General features: G+C 31.8%; 1 protein-coding gene across 4 annotated transcripts in view; it reads left to right on the top strand.

Moving 5' to 3' along the window:
* The window catches only part of RPS6KA6 (ribosomal protein S6 kinase A6), a 191515-nt gene that overhangs the window by 138573 nt on the left and 32764 nt on the right, over positions 1-20178 (top strand). For 3 of the 4 annotated variants that reach the window (XM_032330487.1, XM_032330485.1, XM_032330488.1), the window contains 11 exons: positions 2540-2646; positions 2954-2991; positions 4251-4277; positions 10040-10182; positions 13027-13097; positions 13333-13421; positions 14195-14253; positions 16828-16930; positions 17813-17937; positions 18751-18876; positions 19556-19645. In XM_032330487.1, the coding sequence (XP_032186378.1) occupies positions 2540-2646; positions 2954-2991; positions 4251-4277; positions 10040-10182; positions 13027-13097; positions 13333-13421; positions 14195-14253; positions 16828-16930; positions 17813-17937; positions 18751-18876; positions 19556-19645 (978 nt within the window). The remainder of the gene's footprint in view (positions 1-2539; positions 2647-2953; positions 2992-4250; positions 4278-10039; positions 10183-13026; positions 13098-13332; positions 13422-14194; positions 14254-16827; positions 16931-17812; positions 17938-18750; positions 18877-19555; positions 19646-20178) is intronic. The other variant, XM_032330486.1, reaches the window with a different exon arrangement.

The following is a 20178-nucleotide window of genomic DNA, read 5'->3' as shown; positions in this document are numbered from 1 at the left end:
GAGTTAAATCTGGAAAACAGTTGTCCTAATAGAACATGCAGCCAAATGTGTTGTTGACCACTTAATGGAGGTTTCTCCTTAATCGTTAAAATAATGAAGGAAAATCATACAGAAAGGATACATAAATTTGACAGCATAAAATCAATAATTCCTGAATGTCAAAAACAAGCACAGAATGGTGAAAATATTTACACGTAATGTGATGGAGAACTGACATTTTTAAAATTTGAGGTACTTGTACTGATTGAAAAAAAAAAACACAGTAAGTAAATAATGGAAAATAAGCAAAAACATTACTGAGAATTCACTTACAAAATAGAAAGGCCTAAAGGACATGGAAAATGTTTTAGTCTAGATAACAAAATTTAATTTAAAATGATTGGTGGTTGTGTAAGACTCATGAGTTACAGACCTGTACCCCTGAAACAAATAATACATTATATGTTAATTTAAAAAAATAAACAATTGGTGGCCTTCTTCTGTATCAAATTTTTAAAAAAATTTTGAAGAGTGCTATTGTGGATTTGGTAAGACAAATGCTTTCATAAATTGCTGATGGGAGTAGAGATTATTGTATAATTTTGGAAAATAGTTTTATTCTATATGTCAAAATCTTGGACTGTTTATTTTCAGAGACCCAGTATTTCCTGTTTTATTTCTTAAAAATCCTTTTTGTGGAAATAATCATAAATATAAATAACACATATGCATATTACAGAGTTATTTAAAATAATGAAAAACTGAAAGTAATCCAAATGAACACTTAGGTAAATTAGTATATTGGTATTGTGCAGCTACTGAAAACTGTGAATAAATTTTAAAGATATGGCAGAATGCTTATGTTACAATATTAAGTAGGGGAAAAAGGAAGCCACTGAAATAATATATACACTGTGATCTTAAATATGCTAAAACACACATGCATTCATACATACATAAATGATTTGAAGAGCAGACAACAAAAGACTAGCAATGCTTACCTTACCAGGTGCTAGTGTTTAGATGCTGTTCTTTCATGGGTTCATTGGTGATAGGATGATTAGTAAATAGGAACACATTAATAGTAGTGAAACAAAATAAGTTGAAACATAACATATGGTGGAAGTGGCTTCTGTGGAAGAGGTAGTTCTTACAGAGAAGTATTCCTGAATTCAAATTGTAGGCCTGCTTCTTATAAGCTATATTATTCTAGCTATTCTGATTCTGAGTCACTTTCTCTAGAAGTAAGGTAGTGATAATATATATACCTCAGAGTGTTGTTTGAAAGGTTGTAGTAACATAATAACTGTAAAGTTACTGGCACATAATTTCTACTTAGTGAGTTTCTTATTTGTGTCTATTATGAGGCTTTTCACAGAGAAAGCTTCATAACAAAATAATATGCTTGCCATAAAACTGTAACCTGGGACACCAGGTGGCTCAGTCGGTTAAGCCTCTGCCTTTGGCTCAGGTCATAATCCCAGGGTCCTGGGATCAAATCCCGCTTCGGACTCCTTGTTCGGCAGGGAGCCTGCTTCTCTCTCCGGCTCTGCCTGCCACTCTGCCTGCTTGTGTGTGTGCTCTGTCTGTCTGTCTGTCTGTCTCTCTCTCTCTCTGACAATTAAATAAATAAATAAATAAATAAATAAATAAATAAATAAAATCCTTAAAAAAAACTATAACCTGGGCAAAGCTGCTTCTTCAGAGTTAGAAAGATTTTTGTTTAGGATTTATGTGTTAGGCTTAAATGAAAATTTTGATTAGTCTTTCTGAGAAGTTAAATAAGTAACAAATATTTTTATTTTTAATAAGGTATCAAGTGAAAATTATGTTTTTATAACTTTACCATTATAATATTCAAATGAACTCCCTGAAATTTAGATAATGTATGATCTTTGTTTTTCTATAGCTTATTTATAAAAGCAGGTAGAGTTTCAAAATTTATCTTTAACTGCTCATTCTCTGCAATTTTACTAGTAACCAGAGTCTGTATTATGTAATTGAAGGGCCATAATTCTAAATGGGCAAGTCAGTTATAAGGTTTAATCATATTTCATTCAAATTTTGAGCTTTACTAATAATTCACATATTTTTGTAGTGAAAATAATCAATTTCTAGACAAGTTATTTGTTTTGCCCATCAGAAGCCTTTGATAAGTCTTAAAAATTATATCCAATGGAAAAAAAATACATCTAATGGTTGAGTAGTGCCTAATTTTCTGTGTAAATTTAACACTCACTTATGAATGAATATAGACATAAACCTATAATAAGTATACCTCATGGTTACACACGTAGTTTTTTATAGTTTACAATGCTTTTTTTCACATAAGCTATTTTGACTCTTCAGTGTAGAAGATATGTAAATTCTATAAAATGTTTTAGGAAAATTTACATTAAAATAGTTAATATTGAAGGAATGGATTCTTAAAGAGTTTCGTTTCATCTGTCTACTTCTTTTTTTACCTACCTAGTTTTGTCTGTTTACTGGTTTTTTAATGACATAAATTTTAAAAGTCAATATTGAAACAAGGATCAAATGTTAAATTATTGTATTCTAGGTTCTGTTTACAGAGGAAGATGTGAAATTCTACCTTGCAGAACTGGCCCTTGCTTTGGATCATCTGCACCAATTAGGAATTGTATATAGAGACCTGAAGCCAGAAAAGTAAAGCTATATTCTCCTTATGAATCCCTGATACCACTACTTCCGTAACTACTTTTTTCTCCATTAAGTCTTTTATTTAAAAAGTATATGAAAATATGAGCTATACAGTTTTATGAAACTTACTTGTGAAAATAATCTATATGTCATACTCATTGATTTTATTTTCCCATTGATTTTAAATTAATCATTTACATGTTTTCAAGTATATCAAATAAATATTATTTTAAAGTATATGATGACTTTTATGTAAATGCTTTATATAAAAATATTTTATTCCATCTTCTTGTATATGAATTTTGATTTACAGCATTCTGCTTGATGAAATAGGACATATCAAGTTAACAGGTATGCAAATTTCCTTATTTTACCCTAAGCCCATTTGATATTTTTCTATAATATATATTTGTCTAAGCCTGTTTTCTTTTTTCCTTGACTTGTATTTTATTCATCTCTTTAGTGAACTAGAATTCATATAAAAGATAAGTAAGATAACTCTCAATATGTTCTAATTGTAATGCAAAAAATTATATACCAGAGAGTTACTATCCTGATTAACAAATGACATTTGGCTTTCTAGATAAACATACATCATCTTAGTTTAGTCCAGACTGAAAGATTTATCATAAGTAGTTATCACATTTGAAATATAGTGAACTATAAACTTTTAAACCAAGTGTTTAGGAATCAGAGGTTCATTTTTTTATTTGTGAAAATGTTTTATTTTTCTTTATTTTGAATATTGTTGGTTTACTATAACACAAGGTCCTAATCCTCACAGGATTCTTAAGTGTAAAATATCTTTATTATACCATTTTTAAAAACTTATTTTTAAATAATTATAGACTCACAATAAGTTGCAAAAATAGTACTGAGAGGTCTTGTCTAGCCATCACCCAGCTTTCCCCAATGGTGACATCTTATAAACTATAGTGTATTATCAAACCCCAGAAATTGATATGTATAGTACAACTCACTGGACCATATACTTGGATTTCACTAGTTTTGCATGCATTTTTTTTGTTTGTGTATAATTCTGTGACTTTTTATCACATGTACAGATTTGAATATCACCACCACAAATCAATATACAAAACTGTTTCACAACTACAAAAGAACTCTGTTGTGCTACCCAGTTACAGTCTCTTGTGCTGCTCATTTTTTACAATCATGCCCTCTCCCCCCTCCCCTAACTCCTGGCAAAGACTAATCTATTCTACATCTCTAGTTTTGTTATGTTGAGAATATGATATAAATAGAACCATACAGTACCCATCCTAGGCATTTGTCCTAGAGAAATTAAAACTTATGTCCACATAGAAACCTATACATGAATTTTCATAGCAGCTCTATTTATAATAGCCCAAGACTGGAAATGTCCCAAATGTCCTTCAAAGAATGCATGGATAAACAAACTGATACAATCATACAATGGAATACTGCCCAGCAGTAAAAAGGACAGAATTCTTGATATATGCAGCAACTTGGATGGATTCAAGGGCATTATGCTGAGTGAGCCAATCTCAAAAGGTTTCTTATGTTATAAATAGATAGTAAAATCTTTATTTAATTATCAGAATGTTAAAATGAAGATGTGGTCTTTACAGAGAATTTTGGACCAGTACACATTAAAGGTAAGTTGCTTTAAATTCCTAAGTATACTGCTTCAATGTAAAAATAAAGTATAAAGCTGTTAACTTGAAAGCTCAGGCAAATGTGACAAAGTTCAAATAAAGTTTAGTAAATCTTTTTGAGTCACAGCTTGCTTCTCTTTTTAATATATAAAGGAAGCAACATAGGTTTAAAGGGATTATAAAAGGATAAGGAAAGAAACAATAATAGGAAGAGAGAACAGTAGAATTTTAAGATTTTATATATTGTATAATTTTTATCTTACAGCAGTCAAGTTTTAGTTGCAAAGCTAATTAGAATTTAATTATTTTCATTTGTAAAAATAAATTATACCTGTTTTGTCAGGGGTTAAGTAAGGGAGGTGGGGAAAAAGTAGAATAAATCCTACCTATATTCTTTTCTACAGTAAGATTAATTGGGTGAATAATGATGTCAAATTGCTTTATATTTAGTCTTATATTGTAAATTCTGCTTTTATAGCTTTTGGACTAAAACTAGCTGAGGAGGAAGGATTAATTAGAATAAATGTAAACTTAAAAGCAAAGGACAGATGCTTATAACAGGAAGAAAAAGTGATACATACATATATATAAATATATATATATATACACACACACCATACATACATATATATAAACAATCTATTTTCCTTAAAATGATGTAAATATTTCTTTAAAGAAACTATACAATAGTAAATATTAGTAATTTACACTGTTTTATAATTATAGCCTAATTCAAAGTTGTGTAATGAGTAATAAACGTATGGATTTAATCTCAAACCATTCCTGTAATGTCAGTTAAAGTGTGACTATTCACGGCAAATATTCTAATACTTTACTTTTTTTTTTCCATTATTCCCTTTAATTTATTTTCTTTTTATCCTTTCTTCCTTTCATTCTCTTTCTTTTCTTTTTCTTCCTTTTCTTTCCTTTTCTTCCCTTTCTTCCTTCCTTTCTTCCTTCCTCCCTTCTCCTCTCCCTGTTTTCCTCTTGTCCTTCCTATCTTCTTCCTTCCATTTTGAATACTATAGTCAAAAGTACCAGTCTGATTGCTGTTTGTTATTGATACCTATGGGCTATAGTGATTTAGGAATGTGTCATCTAGTCAGGGTCTTCCCCAGCATTGTTTCTTCTTAGGCTTAGGAGGAAGAATAAGGAGGTTTTCCTTAATCATAGGAGAGGGAATATCTTTCTTTTTACCTGTCCACTTTAAAAATCCTCTAGATAAAAAGAATGGGTGTAATGTTTAACAGGTTACTCTAGAATGGCAGCAGACTATACAAATGTTTCTTGGTATGACTATAGTTTGAGCATAATTGACCTCATACTGAGAATATGATTGTATAGCAGAAGATCAACAGAATGAGAGTGAATACCCCCAAAATATCTGCATTAAGTGTCAATATATTATTTTTATTCCTTTTGTGTCTTTTTTTTTTTCTGTAACAACCCACCTCATAGTCTAAGTTTATTTCAACTATCTGTGGTTGCTATAATGTGTTTTTGGAGCGACATAATTCAGGGTAATTTCTATAAAGAGAAGGGAGAAAAAATATACATTGTCAGAAATTTATATCACACAGTACTTGAGCTGGATATTTAAGAGAGAATGTATGCCTAAAATAATTTTAATAATTTTTATGGTTATCTGCAAATTAATCACTGATATTACTTTTACCCATAGTAAATACTCATGAAATCATTGTTTTCTAGGCATGCTTTTAAAATTTGAAGTCTCAGAGTCATTTCAGGTTACAAAGATACCTGTCCCTCCCCACTCCCGAAAAAAAAGCCTTTATATAGCTGATTTCTGTATTTTGTTTTCAGATTAGTGGCTTGGAAAAATCTCTGATTAACTTATATCTTATTTAATCTTATAGCTAATTCTTACTGTAAATTTTTTGTCAATTGATTGCTGAGCAAATTCTAGTGTTAAATGTCAGTTTTGTCAGAGAAAGTACAGCAGAGGACCTCTGTGGAGTGGTATAAATCTCTGAAAGGTAATGGAGGATAAGAAAATTCTCTTCCTTTTCTCCTCCTCTCTGGAATGGCCAAAGAAGCCAGTGTTCTTCTCTACAAGGTATGTTGTTTTATTCAGCTAAACTGACCTTGAAGGCTAAATTTTATTACATCTAATCTTTGACATGGAATGTGCAAGAGTTTAAAAGTCTCAAAATGGAGAGAAATAAAGTAGAAGTACATTGAAAAGATTTTTTAAATTGTGGAAAAATCACAATGCATTCGAGTTATTATACAAGGGTAAGTGATTTTTAAATGAAAATATTGAGCATGGTTAGAAAATTAATTTTGAGAGACCCTAAAATTAATATTGATATTTTAAGAGATCCATATAGGACTTATGGCTTTATTTTCATTTATAGAATTAAGGTATAATTTACATCGAGTAAAACTCATTCTTTGGGTCTTTGTGGTGATGGAATTTTTCTTTATCTTGACTCTATCCTTGTTATATTGTGGTTATGATCTTGTAATATAGTTTTGTAAGATGTTACCATGGGGGAAACTGGGTAAAGGGTAAATGAGATCTCTTGTAGTATTTCACATAACTGCATGTGAATTTGTAGTTGTCTCAAAATATAATATTTAATTTTTAAAAATCACTTTTTCATCTATAGTTCTGCAAACTTTGATGAATACATTTAGTTTTATTCCCATCACCAACATAAAGATATAAAACAATTCTATCATCTTCTACAATTTCCCCATTATAAGTTATCCTCCTTTTTACCCTAGACAAATATCAATCTAATTTCTGTCCCTAAGGTTTTGCCTTTTCCATGATGTTATATAAATAGAGGCATACAGTAAATAGCCTTTTGAGTCTGGCTTCCTTTACTTAATATAGTGCATTTGAGATTAATCTATATTGTGTATATCAATTTATTTTTTATTGCTGAATAGTGTTCCATTTTATCATGATGCCATGGTTTGTCTAATCCCCAATTAAGGGGCATTTGGCTTGTTTCCAGTTTTTGGCAGTGATGAATAAAATCACTGTAAATATTCATGTGCAGATTTTATGTGAACATAAATTTTTATTTCACTTGAGTAAATACTGAAGGAGTGGAATTGCTTGATCGTATGGTAAGTGTATTTTTAACTTAGTGAGAAACCTCTAGAGTGTCATCCAAGTGGTCGCACCATTTTACATACCCAGCAGTAACATGTGAGTGCTCTAGTTACTCTGCATTCCTGTCATTACTTGGTATTGTCAGTATTTTTATTTTAGCTATACGAATAGGCATGTAGTAGGATTCATTGGGGTTTTAATTTGAATTCCCCTAATAGTTAATGACAGTGAGCATTTCTTTGTGTATTTATTTCTTTGGAGAAGTCTCTGTTCAGATCTTTTGCCCATTTAAAAAATATGGATTGTTTGTTTTCTTACTACTGAATTTTGGGTTTTTTTTTTTGCGTTTTTAAAATATATTGAGTACAAGAGCCTTACCAGATATGCAGCTTGCAAATATTTTCTCCAGTCTGTAGCTTCTTTTTTTTCTTCTCTGAACAGTATCTTTTGAAGAGTTTTGATCCTGATAAAGTCCAGTAATCAACTTTTTTTCTTTTATGAATTATGGTTTTGATGTTGTATCTCAGAAACCTATGCCTAATGCAAGATCACAAAGATTTCCTCCTTTTATTCTTTTGGAAGTTTTAGTTTTAGGTTTTCCATTTAGTTCTATGATTCATTTTTAGTTAATGTTTCTTTATGTTATGAGGATGTTTTTGTGTATTAATATCCTGTTGTTCTGGCACCAAAGAAAAGAACTTAACTTTTTTTATGGAATTGCTTTTACACCTTTATCAGAAATCAGCTTACAATATATAGGCAGTTCTAATGCAGCATGTGGGATCTTAAAAAAAAATCACTCCACTATGAATAATTACATAATGAAAAGCACATTTTTCCTTAATGGGAAAAATGGGGCTAGTGGTTTAATACTCAAATATATAACCAGACAAAAGAAATATAGGAAATTAATAAAAATGAAAGCATTCTTTTACACATTCTAAGTCTTTAGGAATATATAAATTCTACAATAAGTAGGAACCTTACTTTGGAAAAAAATCCTGAAATTTGCTTGTAGAATTGTTGTCAGAAGGGTTACAGTTTGTTGGTTCTTGAGAAATAGTAGAAGATAGATTATCTGGAATTGGGAGGAAGGTTGTAACACTACAGGTGGACAGGAGTGGCTCATAATACACATGGTGAGCTGAAATAGCTGACCGATGTGTGGGGTATGTGCTTGCTTCAGCTAGGTACAGTTTTGTAGTGTTTCACCTAGTACTATCTTGTAGACAAAATTGTGCATAAGCCACACATAAGCCAACCCCATTTGAAATTCACATTATGCTCAAATTGTTCCCTAATGTATCAATCTCATTGGAACAAATTTACATTTTCTTTTAATTTAATATTTTTTCAGTGCTCCAAAATTTATTGTTTATGTACCACACCCAGTGCTCCATGCAATATGTGCCCTCCTTAATACCAAAACAAGAACTAGAGTAGAACTGTATGTGTTAGTCTATTCTTGGACACTGTCCTTTTGCATTGATATACATCAATATGTATGTCAATATATAGTGTCATATATGTGACATATATGTGTCTAGCCTTTCTCCAATGCCACAATTTCTTGATTACTGTAGCTTTATATTAAGTATTGAAGGTGAGGTAGTGTAAGTCATTCATTGTTTTTTTTCCTCCAAAATTACTTTGGGTATTGTATTTCCTATAATATTTTTATGTAAATTTTAAGTTTAGCTTTTTGATTTTTACAAAAGAAATCTTGCTGGGATTTTTGTTGAAGTTTCATTGACTCTAAAAACAGTTTCATTGACTCTGTAGATTTTTTTTAAGATTTTATTTATTTGACAGACAGAGATCACAAGTAGGCAGAGAGGCAGGCAGAGAGAGAGGAAGGGAAGCAGGCTCCCCGCTGAGCAAAGAGACTAACACAGAACTCGATCCCAGGACCCTGAGATCATGAACTGAGCTGAAGGCAGAGGCTTAATCCACTGAGCCACCCAGGCAACCCTGTAGATCAGTTTTTAGGAGAACTGGTACTTTAACAGCACTGAATCTTCCAAACCATGCATACGATATGTCTCTGCATTTATTTAGATCTGCTTTGATTTCTTTCAGCAGTGTTTCTAGTTTTCATCATACAGGTCTTACATATACTTTGTATATTTATACCTGTGGATTTTATGTGGGGGATTTTGGTGGTATTATAAATGGTACCTTTTGAATTTCAGCCTCCAATTTTTCATTGATAGCACATAGGAATAAGATTGATTTTCATATATTAGTACCTTTAGCTCTTGAAAGCTTTAAACAAAAATGGAAGCCCACCAAAGCCAAAGCATAAGTTGCTTTTTTAGTGTTTTAAAAAGTGTAAGTTACTCTCTCCTTCTTGTCTTAGCCTGATTTAAAACTTAGATCACTATGACAGCTTTGATTTAATTGTTGATCTCTCAAAGTTGCTGAATGATATTCTAGTATAGACATGAAAACATGTATTTTGATGATGAAATTTAACTGAGCAATCTTTAAATGCTCTGAAAGAGTATATTATGAAATACAGGCTGCATTCCATTGTCTCACAGGAGAGGTTTCTGAAAAGTAATTATAGGCTATCCATGAATTATTTTAAGGCCTAACACAATTTTATTTCTTTTGGTATTTTCTATTTTCTGAATATCTTCAGATACATTTTCGTGTCATATTGTTATTATAGATTTTGGGCTCAGCAAGGAATCAGTAGATCAAGAAAAGAAGGCTTACTCATTTTGTGGTACAGTGGAGTATATGGCTCCTGAAATAGTAAATCGGAGAGGCCATTCCCAGAGTGCTGATTGGTGGTCATATGGTGTACTTATGGTAAGTAGTGTTTGTTTTTTTTAAATTATGCCAATATAAAAGTAATATTATTTAGAATTTTAATTTAAATTTTGGAATGTCTAGGTGAGAACAGAGTTTTGACAGTTCATGATTACTAAAAAATTTGTGACTGGCTAGCTCTTACACAGTAAGAATTAAGGTTTTTGTATTCTGGTTTCTTTTAAAGTTCCTAGATGAGAAAAAGGTAAATGGTACCATTCTTTTATAAGCTATTCAAATTTAAAACTTAGAAAAAGGCTTTCCAGATTTTAGGTTTCAGAATACTATGTTTAATTGTCACATGATTTTTAATTAGGTATCACAAAATTTAGCACTTTCCCATAAACTGTCTTATTGTTGAATTGTTTCATGTATGTACCTGGAGAGCAATCCTGTTTCCTACTACTTTTCATCTTCCATGGTACCTAGCATAGTGGGCATACACACTGATTAATCTGATATAAATTAAGGATAGAATTTGCAGTATTAAGTAGGGTGATAAATGAATGGCTATTGAATCAATTTGCTTGTGTAAGTCATCTTTCTGATAATCCATTTTGCCTATTTACTACTGAATAACATACTATATGACACATTAATGTATTAGTAACTATTACAAACCCGGCATTTGGAGAGGGTAGTGGGGTAGGGATAAGCTGGAAGTGCAATATTTGACATTTTTCATGACCTAAGAAGGCGTATGGTCTGGTTGGGGAAACTGGATCAGCTCAGTCAACTGATAGTATACCTTAGGAATTCAGGAAAGAAATCACATACATTCATTTAGGAGACGTGGAGGAGGTGAAACTTAAATCCTGAAGCATGTATAAAATTTAAATAGCTCCAAGTCAGAAAGTATAGTGTTGTGATCATATTAGCAAAGAACTGGAGAACCAATTAGAATATTAGAATAGTAGTGGAGAGTGAGGGTGAAGGTGGAGGAAACGAGACAATAAGCCTGTAAACATATATACATGTGATTCTCTGGAGTAGTAGGAAAGTTTTGTAGATTCTTTAAAAAGATGGTAATTAGAGCAAAAATTTATTTCAGGAAGGAGTAAGGAAGTGCCTGATCTTAATACCTGATTTGATGTCACAGATGAAAGCAGAAGGAAAGAGTCAAAGATAAAGATACTTTTAAAATTTATGAACTTTAGGGAATTGAAAGAATGGAAGTTCAGTAGAAAAGAGATAGTTGGGGGGGCGCCTGGGTGGCTCAGTGGGTTAAGCCGCTGCCTTCGGCTCAGGTCATGATCTCAGGGTCCTGGGATCGAGTCCCGCATCGGGCTCTCTGCTCAGCGGGGAGCCTGCTTCCCTCTCTCTCACTCTCTGCCTGCCTCTCTGCCTACTTGTGATCTCTCTCTGTCAAATAAATAAATAAAATCTTTAAAAAAAAAAAAGAGAGAGAGATAGTTGGGAAGGAGAGCTGGTTTTGGAAGTGGAGAAATGATTTATTTATAAAATATTACATAGGTTACTGTAGGTTTGTGGCTAACCCCTTGGTGATAATAAATTAGGAGAGGGAAGTGGAGAGAGGATCAAAATCATCTGGAGACTTTAAAAAAAAAGGGCACACTACTCAGTCAGCCAACATACAGTTTAATTTAGGGGGGGGGAGTGTGATTCCAGTATAATGTCCTTCTTCCTTTTGTCCTTGCCATTACCACCTCTACTCCTCCAGTCCCCAGTAGAGAACCATACCTTTAGGTTTGGACACAAGGGACTGGAACTTGAGAACTGTGATCCCTATATACTATCATCTCTTTTTTCTTTTTTCCCTTTCTGTGGCTCCTACCTCTATTTCTTCAGTTTCCAGTTGAGAAACATTACTACAGATTTGGGAGGGATGACTGGGGCTTGAGAGAGATTGAGGCTAGAACAGATTTGAAAGTCATCAGTGTATAGGAAAGAGTGGAATGGGTAAGCTAACTAAGGTTAAGAATTCAGATAAATGAGCAGAGGACTGAAGCAAAAGCCATTGCTGAATCCAAGTTCAAGATTTAAATGTTAGAGATATATGTTAGCTTACTGAACATAATAATTAAAAATAAATGAAACAAAAGATTTAAATATTAGAGATATAAAAAGTTTTCTCTTTAGTGAACTGTAATCTTAATTTTTAGATCTAGTCTTTTTTATGCCATTATTAAATGTTATAATTATTTACATCACAGTTAAGTCTCTTAGAGAAATTGTTTTTATGCCATGTACAATGATCTCAAAAATTCCTTTTTAAGATACTGGTGTGTGTAGCTTCTTGTTCTTTTTTTTGATTGCATTTTTTGGGGGGAGCAGTGAGGAGAATGAGAATGACTAAATCTTTTTTTCTTTTTATTTCACTAATGACTAGTGATGTTGAACATCTTTTTCATGAGATTATTGGCCTTTTGTAGAAATTCTTTGAGTTTTTATTTAAATTCGTTAGATAATATACATTGTAATATTAGTTTCTGTTGTACAAAGCATGTATCAATTTGAAATGGCTCAATGATAATTTTTTTTCCATTCATTGTTAAATGTTTGCTCTAAATATATTTTAAAAGAAGATGCTATGTATCTATTTTCAGATTGCATTGGTTTTGGGACCTTAGCCAGATTAGACAAGACTGGAAAAAATTGGTTGGTTTCATTTACTACAGATCACCTGTCAGCTGGGCTATGTGTAGTGGGGTACCAGAAGTGTAGGCCCTTAATGGACTTAGTTTTCTGGTCCTTTATTGACCTATCATGTAGCTCCTACATGATTTGATAATTATGTATTATCTGTCTCATTTTTTTTCCTAAAGAATTTTATTATATATTCTAAGTTCTGCTAAATTATGTGTTACTTTCTATTTGTTTTAGTTTGAAATGCTTACTGGTACTCTGCCATTTCAAGGTAAAGACAGAAATGAGACCATGAATATGATATTAAAGTAAGTGTGAACATTATTTGTTTTCTTTTGGGAAAAATTCCTTGCTTTCAGTTTTGAGATACTTGTTTTCAGTAGACACAAAAGAACATTTTTTCACACTCTCTTGTTTTGTTCTCCTACCATAAAAGGGATACTGTCTGTCATTGTTAAAGAATTCTTTTAAATTCTTTTTAAGATCTGTCAATTTAAAATATGGCTAGATTTAAGTGAAATTTTCTAAAATCTTCTTTTTCAGAGCAAAACTTGGGATGCCTCAATTTCTTAGTGCTGAGGCACAAAGTCTTCTAAGGATGTTATTCAAAAGGAATCCAGCAAATAGATTGGGTATTCTTCATTGCCTTAGCTTTTATAACAATACATTGCATGCTTTGGGAGGATAATTGTAACTTTGTTTTCTGGCTAAGTTTATTTACTATTGCTATATATTTATACCTAGAAGTTTGCATTTCATATGTACATGGATCCAGTAAACTCTATTGTGTCTTATAATTTAAAAATGGAGTGGTCTAGTTATTCAGAACTTTTGTTTAATATCTATCATTATATATATCATGTGGATTACCTCTTGTAAAATAATTCACAGAATTATCCCTTATATAAGTAATCCTGTTACATATTTGAATGTAATTATTTTGTCCCTTCCAGTACTCTTCAAGGTAAATATGTCCCTAGTCTCTCATTATTTGGCTACTTACTGGTAACCTTTCCCTGGATCTGGATATGATAGTATTGTTTTATTTATGTACTTGTGTTAAAATTTCAATGTGACTTTATTCTGTTGCACTTTTTAATTTGGCCTTGAGATACAAGATTGTAAGTTGAATTGTAAAGGAAAAAATAAACCTCAATTTTAGTTATATGTTAAATGTTACTTTGATTTAACTTGCAAGGCATTTCAGTATTTCATGATACTTTATGTGCTTCAGTGTGAACATCAGCTGTATTTTATCATTAAATCAAAAACACAATAAAACATCAGATAAATCATAAAATTTTTTTTCTATGAAATGTGCATAGTCTTACACAGATAATAGCAGAGAAGCCAGGTAGAAGGCTTAAAAAATTATATCAGTAAAAAATTATTTCTTCTTTTATAGGTTCAGAAGGAGTTGAGGAAATTAAAAGACATCTTTTTTTTGCAAATGTTGACTGGAATGTAAGTTCAGTAGAAACTTTGTTACTGAGTGACTTTAATATAAACTAACACTGAAGAATAAAATGGTTATATTTGGACTTTGTTGATAAACTTAATGTAGTTTTTTGGGGGGGTATGAGATTTTTACTTAGATGTCATTTTATGTAGATGTCATGGCAATTACTTTGAACCAGTAAATGTGTGGATGATATTTAGTAAATTTTTGTTACTCATATGTTTTACCTATTGAGTATGGTTACTATTCTCCCCTATTCTCAGTTGGGGAATGTGAAGGAGGGAGAGAAAGGGGTAAGGGGGTAAATGATAAGGCAAATTCATAAAGAAAATGAATTCTAATTTATTTCTCTTCTTCCTTCACATTCCCCAACTGAGAATAGGGAAGAATAACCACACTTAATTGGTAAAAAGCTTCTGTACAGCAAAGGAAACAATCAACAAAACTAAAAGGCAACCTACGGGAATGGGGGAAGATATTTACAGATGACATATCTGATAAAGGGTTAGTATCCAAAATATATAAAGAACTTATAAAATTCAACACCCAACATTGAATAATCCAATTAAAAACTGGGCAGAAGACATGAGTAGACATTCTTCCAAAGACATACAGATGACCAGCAGATACATGAAAAGATGTTCATTGTCACTTGTCATCAGGGAAATACAGAACTACAATGAGATATCACTTTATATCAGTCAGACTAGCTAAAATTAACAACACAGGAAACAACAGGTGTTGGCAAGGATGCAGACAAAGGGGAACCCTCTTACACTGCTAGTGGGAATGCAAACTGTTGTAGCCACTCTGAAAACAGTATGGAGGTTCATCAAAAAGTTAAAAATAAAACTATCATATGACCCAGCAGTTGCAGTATTAGGTGTTTACCCAAAATTACTGATTCAACGGGATACATGCACCCTGATCTTTATAACAACATTATCAAGGATAGCCAAATTACAGAAACAGCCCAAATGTCCATCAACTGAGAAGAAGTGATATATAGATAGATATGTATCTATATATATATGCACATCTATCTATCTATCTATCTATCTATATATTAGAATATTACTCAGCCATCAAAAAGAATGAAATCTTGCCATTTGCAATTACAAAAACGGAACTACAGTGTATTATGCTAAGTGAAAAAAGCCAGTCAGAGAAAGACAATTATATGGTATCACTTATATGTGGAACTTAAGAGACAACACAAAGAAACATAGGGGAAAAGAAACAGAGGCAAACTAAGAGACAGACTCTTAAATATAGAAAACAAATTGAGAGTGGCTGGAGGGGAGGGGTTGGGTGGGAAATGGGTTAAACAGCTGATGGGAATTAAGGAGGGCACTTGTTATAATGAGCATCAGGTGTCATGTAAGTGATGCCTCACCAAATTCTATACCTAAAACTAGTATTGCACTGTATGTTAACTAGCTGGAATTTAAACTAAAAGTTGGAAAAAATGATTTTTATAATTATACAACTGCATAACATAACCCATTAGTATTAATACCTTGAAAGGCCACTCAGTAGACATGCTACGTGGGAGTCTGCCCTGTGTCATATGTGTGTGCCTCCCTTTCCTGGTGTCCTTGTATCCCCTTGTCATTTTTTTCCTAATCTTGTCTACTCTTCCTTTCTCCTCAACTAGACAATTGCAAATTCCTTTTTTCCACCAGTCAGTTTATGTTCATTGTTCTTAATTTAAATAACAAAAGAATTGATTGTTTATATATTTCAATAAATGAAAATCAGAGTAATTATTAATTTCCCCCCACTTTGGGACTGTAACCTTTTAAGAAAGCAGATTTTCGAAAGAGGGTAATATATTTTCATATATTTTAATATGTTTTAAATGTCTTTCAAAAACTTGTTTTAGAAAGTTAAATTGTTAGACAAGATTATATTTTTAGATTATATAATAAGAGCCCTAAACAGTATATTTAAGACATATTTTTATGTAACAACAAAATATTTTAGGTGAAATATATACTTCTTAAAGATAATCTAGGGGCACCTGGATGGCTCAGTGGGTTAAGCCTCTGCCTTCTGCTCAGGTCATGATCTCAAGGTCCTGGAATCGAGCCTCGCATCAGGGTCTCTGCTCAGCAGGGAGCCTGCTTCCCCCTCTCTTTCTCTGCCTGCCTCTCTGCCTACTTGTGATCCCTCTCTGTCTGTCAAATGGATAAATAAAATCTTAAAAAAAAGATAATCTATTAGTTTTGAAATTCTTGAATGTTATTGTTATTTCTGTATGGTCACATTGTGATACATTGTACATGGTTATTTTACCAGTGAGAATTCAAGTTAGTTTTTGATATCCAAAATTGAGCATCATTCCTTGTGACTGCAACTTTTGACATCATTGTTGTGTTTCCTGGTCTCATTTGACTATGTACATTCTCTCTCAAATTTTTGGAATTTGGTTAACAGGTATCTGAAGCCTGTCAAAATTTTATTTATTAAATTGTGAGTCTTATGTTAAGGACTGTGAAACTTATGTTCTTTCCCTTATAAAATACAATAATTTTAAAATGTTAATATGATTTTGTGTAATCCTGCTTTTTGTCTAGAAATTATATAGAAGAGAAGTTCAACCTCCTTTCAAACCTGCTTCTGGAAAACCAGATGATACCTTTTGTTTTGATCCTGAATTTACTGCAAAAACACCTAAAGGTAATGTATGTTTATATGTAACATTAAGGCTGTCATTCAATTAGATTGTTAAAAATAAACTAGCTTCTTAGGTGAAAACTAAATGAATTTTAAGTTTGCAGAGGGTTGGTTTGTCCTGTATGAAAGTGTGGATCTTATCTACAGCATTGCTTTGAATCTTTCAGAGAATTTAAGTAGGAAGTATTTATCAGGGAAGCAAGGGCTAGAGGAAAGGGCAAAACTTTTTCATTCTTTTTTTAAAAAAATTATTTATTTATTTATTTGAGAGAGAGAGAGAGAGAGAGAGAGAATGAGAGTGAGCACAAGCAGGTAGAAGAACAGAGGGAGAGGGAAAAGCAGACTCCCTGCTGAGCAGGCAGTCAGACACAGGGCTCCATCCTAGGACCCTGGGAACATGACCCGAGCTGAAGGCAGATGCTTAACCAACTGAGCCACTCAGGTGCTCCAAGTTTTTTCATTCTTGTTTTTAAAGTCCTTTGACAAGCTAATGATTTACAGGCTAATGATTTACTAAGGAAGTAAAATGAGATATATCACTGACTCTTACAATTTATAATTTAATGAGGTCTACTTATAATAGCATCTATTTCATATATTAATTCAACAAATACTGAATATCAACAAATATTGAAGGTACTAAGCAGTGAAGATACAGCAGTGAACAGAACAAGCAAAAATTACAATCTTGTATTGTATGCTAGCTAGCTTGTATACTAGCTAGCATGGGGAGATAGATCGTCTGCAGTAAATCAAACACATGATATACTATGTCTGTTGGAAACATTTAATGGTTTCTTTTATAAATATAAATAAAGAAATGCTAATAGTTCATATAACAGAATTCTATGTAGTTCTAATTAAATTTAATTATTTGGACATTAGATTCTCCTGGTTTGCCAGCTAGTGCTAATGCTCATCAACTCTTCAAAGGATTCAGCTTTGTTGCAACTTCTATTGCGGAAGAATATAAAGTCACTCCTGTCACAAGTGCAAACGTGTTACCAGTTGTTCAGGTAAATTCCACTTAATCAGATTATTTGGTGTAGGGATAACTATTTCTTTCAGTTATTGCTAATGGATTTACAATAATTTTAAGTGATTTTAAAAATTTATTTATTTTTATTATGTTTAGTTAGCCAGCATATAGAACATCATTAAGTTTTTGTTGTAGTGTTCAACGATTCATTAGTTGCATATAACACCCAGTGCTCATCCCACAAAAATGTTCAACATCACTAGCCATCAAGGAAATACAAATCAAAACCACAATGATACCACCTTACAGCAGTTAGAATGGCCAAAATTAAGAAGATTGGAGGCAACAAGTATTGACAAGGTTGTGGAGAAAGGGGAACCCTTTTACACTGTTGGTGGGAATACAAGCTGGTACAGACACTCTGGAAAACAGTAATGAGGTTCCTCAAGACGTTAAAACTTTTAGGTGATTTTTAAATTCTTAATTTATCTCTGTGTATAATATGATTTAAAGATGTCTCCTCCGTATGTTTTGGAAAAAAGCAGATATTATTAATTTTTTAAATTGTATTTTTTATTGTATTTTTTAAATTGTATTTATATATCTCTTCTGGCAAGAAAAAGATAATGGCAGTGTCTAAACTAGTTGTTTATTGTTTTGGCTTTGGGGATCTCAAAAACCTAAAATTTAAGATCAGCAATGAACCTTCTTAACCCATTTATAAATACTGATAAAACTTCTCTATAGTGATTTTTTAAAAAATTTCAAATTATTAAATATTTAGGAGAGAAGATAAAAACCTGAAAATATTTCATTCTCTTTAATATTTTACTTTAAAAAAAAACAGATAAATGGAAATGCTGCACAATTTGGTGAAGTATATGAATTAAAAGAAGATATAGGTGTTGGCTCCTATTCTGTTTGCAAGCGATGCATTCATACAGCTACCAACATGGAATTTGCAGTGAAGGTATTATCTCTGAGCCTATCCTGTTTGTTTAAAAATATATATAAATTTTATAAGTTTATAAATATATATAATTTATAAGTTACTATATATGTCATATATATAAAATTACAGGGTAACTGACACATTTTTCAGTGGAGCAAGTGGAGATAGCAAAGATAAGATTATAGGGGATTTTTTTTTCCAGCTTTTAAATTCAAGTTAGTTAACATATATGGTAAAATTAGTTTCAGGTGTAGAATTTAGAGATTCATCACTTACATATAACACCCAATACCCATCATAGATGGGGGAAGAGTCTTAACACTTAATATTTTCATTTGAATTTCTTTATAAGACTATTTTGGAGGAATGGTATATTTCATGAATGTCTTGTTTTAAATAGTTTTATTGTTATATGTTAAGATTGTGCAATTGTGACAATTACTGTTACATTTTGATCACATTATCTGTTGGTATAGTTTCAGTTAAGTGGGATATAATGTTAAGGAAATGTTCTGGGTTTTTATTGTTAAGTTTCAGTTATAGGAAAATTATAAATGTTAAAATAATGTAAAACTAGCATCACTCTCGAGTTTTCAGTGTTTACTTAAAATATAACCAAATTGAAAATATTTCATTCATTTTTAGACAAAGCAAATAATATGGTTTTCTCTGAGATTTTTCTTGATTTATTTCTTAGATCATTGACAAAAGTAAGAGAGATCCCTCAGAAGAAATTGAAATTTTGATGCGCTATGGACAACACCCCAATGTCATTACTTTAAAGGATGTAGGTATTCAAAATCTATGTATCAGCTAAGCCAATGAAGTTCTGACTTGACACTTTATTTCCTTTTTGAAACTTTTCATGTTTATGGTATATTCTAATTTTAGGCCACAGAAATCTCAAAAATCTTAAATTAGCCGCTTTAGTTCTTTTTTTTTTTTCCCTTGTGATTCTGTACTCCTATACCACATCAGAAAGGAACCACGATGATTGGTAAATGACAGTGTCCTGATGGTTTGTATCTATTCTGACTGGTCAATTAATCAACATCATAACCAGCACCATTTATTATTCTGTAGTACTATAAGTGTAGAAGATATAGGAAATTTGTAATCTGCCGAATTCTCAAATAGTTTACTTTCTTGATTATATAGAAAATGACTATAACATTATGGATTGTTCGTTGAGTGAGATAGTATTATGCATTTTGATTTGTAATCTTTAAGCAGTATTTTGTTTTATATATATATGCACACATTTACACACACACAGACACACATACATACACACACATCTGTGTACACTAACACCTCACA

This window comes from Mustela erminea, chromosome X, assembly GCF_009829155.1.
Source record: "Mustela erminea isolate mMusErm1 chromosome X, mMusErm1.Pri, whole genome shotgun sequence".
Lineage (NCBI taxonomy): Eukaryota > Metazoa > Chordata > Mammalia > Carnivora > Mustelidae > Mustela > Mustela erminea.
Note: the sequence above shows the minus strand (reverse complement) of the source record. Positions and strands in the feature narration are given on the sequence as shown.